The sequence below is a fragment of the Petaurus breviceps genome, unplaced genomic scaffold (genome assembly GCF_028583685.1).
Source record: "Petaurus breviceps papuanus isolate PSGF00001 unplaced genomic scaffold, PetGlider_PUasm1.0 139, whole genome shotgun sequence".
In the NCBI taxonomy this organism is placed as follows: Eukaryota; Metazoa; Chordata; class Mammalia; order Diprotodontia; family Petauridae; genus Petaurus; species Petaurus breviceps.
This window is the reverse complement of record NW_027185697.1, coordinates 9,228,027-9,239,204: the sequence shown is the minus strand read 5'-3', so window position 1 is coordinate 9,239,204 and position 11,178 is coordinate 9,228,027. Positions and strand designations below refer to the sequence as shown.

The 11,178-nt window shown below is 54.4% G+C and overlaps 1 protein-coding gene across 1 annotated transcript in view; it reads right to left on the bottom strand.

Moving 5' to 3' along the window:
- The window catches only part of ADISSP (adipose secreted signaling protein), a 44,913-nt gene that overhangs the window by 22,485 nt on the left and 11,250 nt on the right, over window positions 1-11,178 (bottom strand). Inside the window, exons 2-3 of the mRNA XM_069066137.1 lie at window positions 8,349-8,459; window positions 3,311-3,462 (exon numbers count right to left, since the gene is read on the bottom strand). Of these exons, the coding sequence (XP_068922238.1) occupies window positions 3,311-3,462; window positions 8,349-8,367 (171 nt within the window). The 5' untranslated portion in view covers window positions 8,368-8,459. The remainder of the gene's footprint in view (window positions 1-3,310; window positions 3,463-8,348; window positions 8,460-11,178) is intronic.

The following is an 11,178-nucleotide window of genomic DNA, read 5'->3' as shown; positions in this document are numbered from 1 at the left end:
ACACACACACACACACACACACACACACACACACACACACACACACATACACACATACCCTTCTCTAACCCACCCAATCAAGTCACTCAGAGGCTCATGGCCAGGTCCCAGCCACCACCCCTCCCAGAGCCCCTCAGACGGGCTGGGGGAAGGCCCGCTCTCCTGGTTGACAGCACACCCACCCTTCCATGAGAGTTCTCTATGGCATAGTCCTTTGGGAAGTTGTTCCAAGCTCAGAGGCCCCCCACCAGCTCCCTCTCTCAGGGTAATGAGATCGGGGGGAAGAACACTAAAAGCCTTGACCACTGAGCTATGCCCTCCTGGCAGGCGCACCCTAAATCCTCCTCTCCCGCCCAAAGCTCACCAGTTGGCACTCCTACCCAGACCAGACCTGGCCCTTTCCCATTTCCAACCTACCATCCCCACTTTGGTCTCAGAGAGCCTTCTCCCCCTCCAATCTGGTCTTGCCACTTCCTATCTACGTGCCCTTGGGTAAATCACATCCCCTCTCTGGGCCTCCATTTCCCCCTCCGTACAGTGAGAGCTGATGCACTAGGTAAGTCCTCGGGTCTCCCTCCAGCTCTGAATCCTGCTCACTGTGGCCTGGGCCTTCAGACTATCTATGTTCACTCCCTGTCCTGGCTCCAGGTTCCCCTCTCCTCTCTGCTTCCCTGGATTTCTGAGATGAGATGAGCACCCAAAGTTCTGCTCTCCCCGTTTCTTCTCTATCTCTTGTCCCTTCTGCCCCATAGATCCCCTAAGGACCATGCTGGTCTTCCTCAGGAGGTCCACTCACTGGGGACCACGGCTGCACAGGGGTCTCCAGGAAGGTGCACAGTGAACTCAACGGCCTCTCCAAGGTCATGGCTGTGACCACCCTGTGACCTTCGAGAGCTGACCTTTCCCCCCCATCCCCTCACACCCCCAGCCTCTCCAGGACACATTACCTTGTCCTGGCCTGCCCAGCCCCTCCCCCTCCTCCTTCTTTAGCTGAAAAACTTTTGTTCCACACACCCCACAGGTGACTAATGAGGCAATCCAGATGTAAAACCAGGCTGAAGCACAACATGTGTGTGGGGGGGGGACACCTCAGTTTCCTCCTCTGTTAAATGGGCAGTGATGCTTTCAGAGCCTAACTCAGGAAAGGACTTGGTAAAGCTGTCCAGAGTTGTATGACCCGCCATCAACGGGCCTATTTTATCACATTCACCCTCCTGTAGGGCGTTCCTGTACTTTGGCCCACAGTCACCTTCAGAGGAGAGGGTCTTTCCGTTCACATCCAGCGGCTGTGCCCTCCAAAGGCGCCAGATTACTTCTGTGGCTCAGCTGGCAGAAAGGGGCATCACAACCTAACAGGGTCCTGGGGTCAGGGGCCATCAGATACGGGCAGGGAATGGAGTGGGCTTTCCTGGAACCTCCGGCTTAGGAAGCCTCACTTGGCCCTCCCGAGCTACAAAGGCCGCAGTCAATGCCTCTTCCATAGCTGGCATTCAGACCTCTAAAGAGAGTCATCACTGATGCACTTTTGGCGGAGTTGTGAGCTCACCCAACCATTCTGGAGAGCAATTTGGAACTCTGCCCAAAGGGCTAGAAAACTGTGCAAACTCTCTGATCCAGCAATACCACTGCTAGGTCTGTGTCCCAAAGAGATCCTAAAAAAGGGAAAAGGACCCACATGTACAAAAATATTTACAGCAGCTCTTTTCGTGGTGGCCAAGAACTGGAAATCGAGGGGTGTCCATCAACTGGGGAATGGCTGAACAAGTTTTGGTATAGGAATGTAATGGAATACTGCTGTGCTATAAGAAATGATGAGCAGTGAGCAGAAGGACTTCAGAAAAACCTGGAAAGACTTATATGAACTGACGCTGAGTGCAGTGAGCAGAACCAGGAAAACACTGTACCCAGTAACAGCAACACTGTCCGATGATCAACTATGAAGGACTTAGCTCTTCTCAGCAATACAACAATCTAGACAGTTCCAAAGGACTCAGGACAGAAAAGGCCATCCACATCCAGAGAAAGAACTATGGAGTCTGAATGCAGATCAAAGCAGACTCTTTTCACTTGTTATTTGTTTTTTCTTTCTCATGGTTTTTCCCTTTTGTTCTGTTTCTTTTTTCACAACAGGACTAATGTGAAAATATTTAACATGACTATACATGGATAACCTATGTCAGATTGCATGCTGTCTTGTGGAGGAGGATGGAAGGGAGAGAAGGGGACAGGAAGGAGGGAGAAAAAGTTTGAAACTCAAAATCTTCTAAAAATTGATTGTTGAAAACTGTATATATAATTGGAAAAAATAAAATACTACTTACCAAAAATAAAGAAAGTAAATACTAATTGGATTGGAAAAAAATTAAATATAAATTAGATTGTTGGGGCGGCTAGGTGGTGCAGTGAATAAAGCACCAGCCCTGGAGTCAGGAGGACCTGAGTTTAAATCCGGCCTCAGACACTTAACACAAAAACTAGCCGTGTGACCTTGGGCAAGTCACTTAACCCCAACTGCCCTCCAAAAAGCAAAAAAAAAAAAAGAAAGTGAAGAGGATCCTAATTAGTAGAATGTCTATCTAATCCCTCTCCTGTGGGGGCAAAGTCACTTAACCCCAGTTGGCCTCCAAAAACCAAAATAAATAAATAAATTAGATTGTCTGTTGAGAGAAAGAGAGTTATTGTGGGACACTCCCTTTAAGACTAAGATTCTGAAGGTGCTGGAGCTGAAAGGGACCTCAGTTCAGACAGCATCTAATCTAACCCACTGGTTTTACAGCTAGGGAAATTGAGACCCAGACAGGAGGAAGTTTAGGCAATCCTAGTAGGGCCGCAGAATAGGGGATAATAAGACACTTTGATCACTTTCCAATACATTTTCCATACTACTTCATTAGAGCCAAGGTAACAACTCTGTGAGGGAGATACCCAATAAAAAGTTATCTGCATTTCGCAGACAGAGTCTGAGGCTTGGAGAGGTGTAACTGTGGCTTTACAGGATCCTTGGACCAGAATCAAAAGCTAGGGAGACCTCACTCAGAAGACATCATGTCTAAACCCTCCTCTCAGGAAACAAATCCAGAAGGTCAAGGGATTTGCTCAAGGTAATCCAGGTAGTAAGGAAGAGTTAAGGCAGAATTCAAACCCAGGACCTCTGACTTCAGAGCCCACTGTGCTCTGTCTACTACCACCCTTGACTGCCAGTTATTACCCAGAGGCAAGATTTGAAGCCAGGCCTTCCTGACCCAAGCCCAGCTCTCTATACTACAAACCAGCGTTCACGAGCAAAGTCTTGGTGGGGACAGTCTCCTACCTTGACAAGGAAGTTGCCATCGGACTCCTGAGAAACCATGACGACTGAATCGTGCAGCTTCTCATCAAAGTGGACGTGGCTCTGGGAGCTTTCCAAGGCGTGGCTGGTTGTTGCCTCGGCAAAGCGGATACTGCTCACTTTGGTTTTGCTTCCTAGAAAAGCAGGGAGGGGTACAGAGAGGGCAGATGAGGGACCCCTGGCTCCAATCAGGGCCGTGTCTTGCCACAGGACAGGCCAAGGATGACGATGACAAGGAGGGCTCTGACCAGACCCAGGGACGGGCCCAGAGGGGCTATGCTGGTCTGCGAGAAGAGGGGCAGGGTGAGCAGTGGGGGTGGGAGGGGGTGGGGCCCTAGGCCACACACATGAAGTGTGCGGGACCTGGATACTTTTGTAAGCTGGGGGAGGGGAATGTGGACATTGTTAAGTGTTTGGTCAGTATGAGGCTAAGGATGGGGAACAGAGGGCATCAGAAAGCCAGGCTAGGGGCCAATTAAGAGGTCAGGATGGAGTCTGTGAAGAGGGACACAGGGACATGGGGCTGGGGTTCCATATCAGGGGCTCAGTCTAGGCCAGCAGTGGTGGGGAACCTGTGGCCCCAAAGCCATACGTGGCCCTACTTCCTCAAGTACGATTTGTTCTACAACACTTGGACTGGGTCAAAAGGTCACACCCAACGACCTAGAGGGCCACAGGTGGCCCCACCCCTGGTTTAGGGACAAGATTGGGGGAATGGAGAATGTGGGAAGGTCAAGTGTGAGTAAGAAACCCAGGCCAGTTGTGAAAAAGTAGCTCAGGAAAACAGAGTAAGTCCTCCCCACCATGCCTTCTAGGCCCTGGCCCTGTCTCCCATTCACCCACACACATACCCAAGCTCCCCTTAGGGAAGAGCTCCTCACTGAAAACCCCTTTCTTTTTCTTCTTAAACCACCAGTTAGACACCCGGTGGAGGCCATCAGAGGCCTTCTTAAGGTACTGCTGGGAGCCTCGGACCAGGAAGCTCTGGTCACTGCCAGTGGTGGGAATGGGCTGCTTCATTTGGGGGATTGGGGAAGAAAAGAGGAAAGGGAAGGGAAGGGGGAGGGGAAAAGAGAAAGGGGAAGGGGAGGGAGAAAGGGAAGGGTGGGGGAGGGAGAGTAGGGAGAGGGCAAGAGGCCAAGACAAAGGTGGCACCAGAGTGGGCGATGCCAAGGATGCAGGGGAAGAAAGTAAAGGCCATAATGTGATGTCATGGGCGGTGCCCGGGGTGATGAACAGACCTGCTTTGTGATGGCATGAACCCACTATTACCTCTCTGAGAAAGCCCTGGACGACTGGGCTCCCTGGGATACAAGCCCAGTCTGGCCAAGGAAAACCATCCCATCTCTTCACCCAGGTCACAGAATCAAAGGCTCCCAGAATTTCAGTGTCAGAAGGGGTCTCAGCCACTTGGCTGGGTCTGGCCTAACCCTACACAACAGAGGAGACACGTGAAGACCAAGGAGGGTGAGGGAAAGCAGCCAGCCCCAGAGGGAGGGGGACAGCTCTGAGTCCCGGAGGCAATCCACTCTGGTCCCCACACCACTCCTGCTTCAGTCTGGACAGCTCTCATTCTTCAGACACTTCTCCGGACATCCTCCCCTCTGGGGCCAAGCAGAAAGGCAGCTGTTGCCTCCAATCCCGAGATACCAGCAACCACCAGCCCAGCAGTCCTTCTTGGGTCACTCTGATCACCACCTGTCCTGCCAACGTCCTTACCAAATACAAACTCCTCTGTCCAGCACTCAAAGCTCTTACCAAGTTGGCCCCTTCCTCGCTCTGCAGTGCCTTGACCTCCCTCCACACACTCCAGAGTTCAGCCATTCTGGCCACTTGCCACTCCTCACATATAACTGGCCATCCCTCATGCCTGAAGTATGTTCCTGCCTCATGTCTACCTCTGGGAATCCTCAGCTTCCTTCGTGACCCAACAGCCCCCACTGAGGCTACCTTCCCACCCACCTCTGCACCTCTACATTGTCTCCCCCAAGAATGTAAGCCCCAAGAGGGCAGGAATGTTTCTGGCCCTTCTTCGTATTCCATGCTCAGCACAGAGCCTGGTACATAGTGGGTGCTTAATAAACTCTTGTTAGAGTTTCCTAAACTCTGGAACCCAAACCTGAAGGCACGTGACTGCAGGTCAGGTCTGACTAGGGCAGACAACAGTGGGGACTGTGACCTCCCTCACTCCCTGGATGCAACCCAAGATCTCCCTCTTTTTCAGCTGCCACATCCCCTCCTTACTCATGGTGTGTTTGCCATCCACCAGAAATCCCCCTGGTCTTTTTCAGACAGACTGGCCATCCCCCATGATGTCCTTGCAAAGCTTTTTTTTTCCTTATCTCTAGTAATTTCAACTTTGCCCAGAGCTTTGGGTGGTCAAGATTGCGCATCTTAACTGGTAATCACTGTGCGAGCAATCCTTCCCAACTCTCATCTGCAAACTTGATAAATGCAACGCCGATGCCTATCCATCCCACTGGTGTGCGCCATCAGAACAAGCACAGCCTCCAATCCCTAAGGCCCGCCACCAGAGACCTCCAGCCAAGGTGTGTGGAGCAAATCACGAATGACTCCCCTTTCATGCAGTCTCCCGACTATCTCCTACCAATCTACTATCAACCTCGTCCAAGACTCTCCAACTTTTCCAAAGAATGGCATACGGTTGACATATTCCAACACTTAGGAAAGCGTAAGCAGCAGAAGAGCCATGTCAGAAGCCAAAAGAACCAGAAATAAGGTTGCCTTGCGTGCCCTCTTCTGGCTGAAGGCATCACCTCCTTTCTTCGATAGTCACTAGTCTATTTAATCATCCGCTCCACAATGCTGCCAGGAATCAACGGGCCACGCGCTTGCTGCCCAGCTGTTGGCAGTCTCTTGTCTCTCCTTCCTTTTGTTATTTCTTTAATCAGGACATTTCTCCAGCCCTTCATCCTCTCTCCCAATCTGCCCCATCTTCCAAGCTCACATCTGCCTGCCTGAGGATGAGGCTGTCCGGGCCCGGCGACTGGTCTCCACCAAGGGCAGCTCTCTCATTCTCTCTCCACTTATCTTGGGCATCAACACACCCCGTGAGCCAAGGGGTTCTGTCCTTTGCCGTCTGAAGGTCACATTCCTTGGTGGAGAAGTCAGACGCAAGGCAAAGACTGGGGAGGGCTTAGTCCCACTGCGTCCACCCAGAGCACTGACCCCTCTGCCTTTCCCTGATTCTCTTCACTCCTATGATATGGATTAGGGAGAAAACAAAAGCCCCTCCTCCTCTTCCTCCTCGTCCTCAGCTCATTCCAAGCCTCTGCATCCCAGATGCCATTCTTCCAGGGAACGCCAGTCACCTCTCCTCATCACAGCTTCTTCCAAGTCTCAGTTGGTGGGTGGGTGAGCCCCTTGATACACTAATCATTCAGGACTTCCCGGCATCACCTGTGTGCCCAGCACTGAGGCAGGGGCCGAGGCTACAGGCAGCATGAACAACACAATTCCTGTTCACGAGCTTATTACATTCCAGGAGAGAAGTCAGAGCCTTTCACAACTTGTTTCCCAAATGAAGGGTTTGGGTCAGCCTCCGCCTGTGGCTCAGGCATCTCTCTCTCTGTTACTCACTCCTCCAACCTGCCCTCTTGGATTGGGACTTTGTGTTGGGGGGACAGCAGGCACCTCTCTGGAGGGAGGGCCTGGCTCTTGCTCGGTTCTGCTCTGCATTCCCCTGGCTCTGTCTTGGCCTGCTTTCTCTGGATGCTGAGGATGTTTTTTCAAGGATCTCAGGGGAGACTGGCAAACTTTCAGGACTGCCCAGGGCCCCCTGACCAAAGGCAAAGTCTAACAGCAGCCCTTGTGGTCTGACCCAGGGTGGGTCTGGGACACAAGCTGTGCTTGCTGCCCCCTCCCCCCTGCCCCCGAGCTTCAACTCCAGCTGCTGCTGGTCATGCCTCAGGCCACAGAGGACCCTGTGGCTCAGCTCCGAGGTCAGAGGGACTAAGCCATGGCCTGGCTCCTGCCCCAAGTGCCCGGACACAGGCACTGGTTCAGTCTTCAGTCCCTGGACTGGAAGACTCCAATGCACAGGACCTTCCTGGCTACACATGGGCCCCAGTGCCAAGAGGCCTGTCTACGCTGACTTTGACTGGGTGGTCTGTCCTTGGCCTGCCCAATCACAGCTCAGTCCAGTGCTCATCCAAGTCTTAGTCAAGATGGGGGAGCTGGACTGCATTGCTTCCTCCTCCTCCACCATCTTGGCTGGTCCTTCCCAAATGCTTCATATTTTACTGATGAGGAAACTGAGGCTGGAGTCACACGGGTGAGTGTCGGAGGTAGGATTTGAACCCAGGTCTTCCCAAGTCCAGCATTCCAGGCAGTCGTTGGCCCTTCTGCTGGATTGCTGACAGGCAGCTCCCATCAGGGTCATCCACTGGCTTCTTCCTGTTCTGTCCCCACACTTCTCCCCCCTTTCTCAGAGGGCACAGCGTGACTGCAAAGACAGCCTTGCCTCTGTCTGCCCTCACATCCAAGAGGTCAGAGGAAGGACCCATGCCAGCAGCTCCCGAGACACCCACGAGATGTCAGGGCCTCGAGGTCAGGTCAGAGGACACTATGGACACTGACCAAATGCCCACTGCGGTCAGTTCAGAGGCCTCAAGGGGCTTATCTCTCGTTTTTTGGGGGGAAGGTTTAAAGTGACACCTGAGGCAAGAAGACCCACAGGCTATGATGGGGGGGGACATCAGCTCCAACCCCTTAAGGTTACAGACAAGGCCATGCTAGCCCTGACAGTGGGCTGTGGGCTGCCCCCAGTCCCAGAGCAAGGGGCAGAGTTGGGATTCACCCACAGCCCCATCCACTGCACCGCACTGCCCCTCACTGGGAGTGGAGACAAGGGAGTCACATATGCAGGCCCAACACCCACAAACCCCGGAGCCCAAGCACCAGGGCTGCTTCAAGCCAGCAGAGGCCAGCACCAGGCAGCCACCCATGCAGAAGCAAGGCCCTGGGACGGGTCCTGGCCCCCCACATGCCGCTCACTCACCTTTGTTGGCCGTCGCCATGGAGCCCCTGCCAATGCCCGTCAGCTGAAAAGCAGAGCTCCCAATGCCAATTCAGCAGCCACCCATGCTCCTCAGAGAACCACAGCAGGAACCTGGCAGAGAAAGGGGGACAGCAGAGAGTCAGTACTTCTCCCAACTGACCCCTGACAGAGAGCTCCCCAGGGGCCGAGTGCTGGAGCCACGGGCAGAAGAGCCCCTGGGGGCCGAGTACTGGGGACACAGAGAGGCGGAAGACAGCCCTGCCCTCTGAAGCTGGCGGTTTGCTGTGAGGCAGCAGCGGGACCGCAGGGGTCAAGATGGGGCCCTTGTCCAGGGCAGGGGAGGCTAGCAGGCCAAAGAGGCACCTGGAAAAACAGCAGGGAGGGACCTATTTACACACGAATGAAGGAAAAGCCATTTATTGAGCACATGTATAAATGCCAGGAATCGTGCCAAGTGCAGGGTCCTGCCCTCAGAGGCTTCTGTTCTAGCAGGAGGAGAGAATCCTCAGAGAATACTGGGGGCCAAAGGACAGAATAAGCAGAGAACCTGACAGCAGGGACCACCTCCTCCCAAAAGCCCTCCCGGATTCCCCATGGCAAGTACCAGCTCTCCTTCCCCAGACCCCATGGCTGAGCCCCCTTCCAGGCTAACGTCCAGACCCCCGGGGCTGGGCCCCCATGCCCTCCCCATCCCACCCCCCAGCACCTAGTCTAGTGAATGCCTCCTCATGTGAGCTGCTGAAGCATTCGGAGCTGTGAAATAGCCCCGTGGCCTTCACAAGCCCCGGGAGGTCCATCCCAGGTTGTGTCCACTGTCTACAGAGGTGTAAATGACTGGCTCCTATCAGAGGCAGGAGCTGCTCCCACTAAACCACAACGGCTCCCTAGTCCAGCCCTCTCCTTTTACAGATCAAGATGCTGAGGCCCAGGAGGCGCAGTGCCTTGGAGGACAGAGGTGGAAGGGCACTGGCGATTGTGGCTGCGTGCCCTCCTCAGTCAAGGTCCCCCAGGCAGCATCCCAGGACCAGAGCTTTAGAGGAGGAAAGCACCTTGAGGGTCAGGACGCTGAGGCCCAGGGAAGCCGAGTCACTGGCCCTAAAGGCACACACGTGCCAGTTAACTGCCAGAGGCAGGCCTTCAGAGCCTTCTTCACAGAATTTCCCAGGAATTCCCTGGGGCTGGGGGCAGAGGACGGAAGAGGACCAGGGACAGACAGTGACACCATCATGTCTTGTGTTTCCCAGATGCTAAAGCACCTCATTTGACCCCCACAACAACCTTGTGAAGTGGGGACCAGAGGCCCCCATTTTACAGATAAGGTAACTGAGGCCAGAAAGAGTACAGAGTTCATCAAGGTCACACAGTTTAAGAAGCACTGTCATAACTTGAACCCCGAGCTCCTGACTCACGTTCAGCGTGCTTTTTAGAGTGCGCATGGTGGGGGAGGAAAGGAGCTGGGGATCCTCCTGGGGACCCCACAAGCCAAAGGGCATTCCCCTTGGCAGCACCTCTCCTAAGGGATCATACAGTCTCTAACAGATCAAAGAACCTGAGCCCAGAGAGATCCAATGACTTCACAAGGCCCGGTGTCCACTGACCCTCACCCTGTGCCTCCGCCTGCCAGGCCCTGCCCTGCCTGGCCTCACAGGCAGAAGGAGGGGTACAGGCTCAGAGGCTTCCCTAGAAGAGCCAGCAGCCCCCCCGGGGCTGCCCAGATGACCATCATGGAAACAGGCAGCAACAGGATGGAACTTGGCTCCAGGATTCCATCACCTTCACAGAGCAGGGGCAGGAGGCTGGCAGTCAAGGGAGCCCTGGTCCAGTGCCCAGCCCTGAGCCCTGCAGAGATACCCCCAGGCAATGTGGAAGCCAACACCAGGGCACCATCAACCAGCTGATTCACAAGCCGGGATGGAAGCACCTGACAAGCCAGGCCCAGGCCGGGGTAAGGGGGGATAGCGATTCAGAGAGGCGATCTGGCCCACCCCCCCTCCCCTCCAGGGAGGCCTCCCCGATCACACCAGCCCCTCCACTCATGGGAACATTAGCACCTCCTAACTTCAGGGCCCTTCTCTGGCTGGGGCGCCGCAGGGGACAGCAGAAGGCTGGAAGCCACTGACTCCAGCTGTGACTAGACAGATCAAATGTCTCTGGGCCTCAGTTTGTCCTCAGGAGAATGGGGATATGACAGCTGGTCCCACACCAGGAGACCTTTCAAGGCGTCTCTGGCTCCTGCCCAGGACAAGTGCACCCACAGGACCCTGTCTAGCGTCACTCCCAGTAACCATGGGTGGGGGTCCCTTAGGGCGCCCTAAGCCTCTCTGGATGACCCCTTTAACTCCCACAGGTCCAATTAGCATCTGTGTGCAGACGATTCCCAGAACTATCCCAGTCCCCAAACCATAGGGCTTTTAAGTCTGGATAGTTTCTGTAAGCTTCTGTAGCCTTTTTTGGGCTTTTTGGGCCCCTGTATATCCAGCCCTAACCTCTCTCCTGCAACAGCAGTCACACATCACCAACTGTCTGCCACACAAACGGACACCTCACACTCAACAAATGTCCAAATCCCACCTCTCCCCACCTTCCCCATCACAGCTAAGGGCATCACCAGGGGCTACCGGGTCACCCGGGCTCACCCCTCCACATTTAGGGTCTTCATGTCCCCTCTCACCCCCCACCAGCTGCACCAGATCTTGTGTGTTCTCTCTGTCTCTCTCCCTCCCCCTCCCTTCTCTGTGTCTCTCCTCCCTCCCTCTCTCTCCCTCCCTCCCCCTCCTCCTCCTCCTCCCCCCCCCCCCCCCCCCCCCTCCCCCCCTCCCCCCCCCCCCCC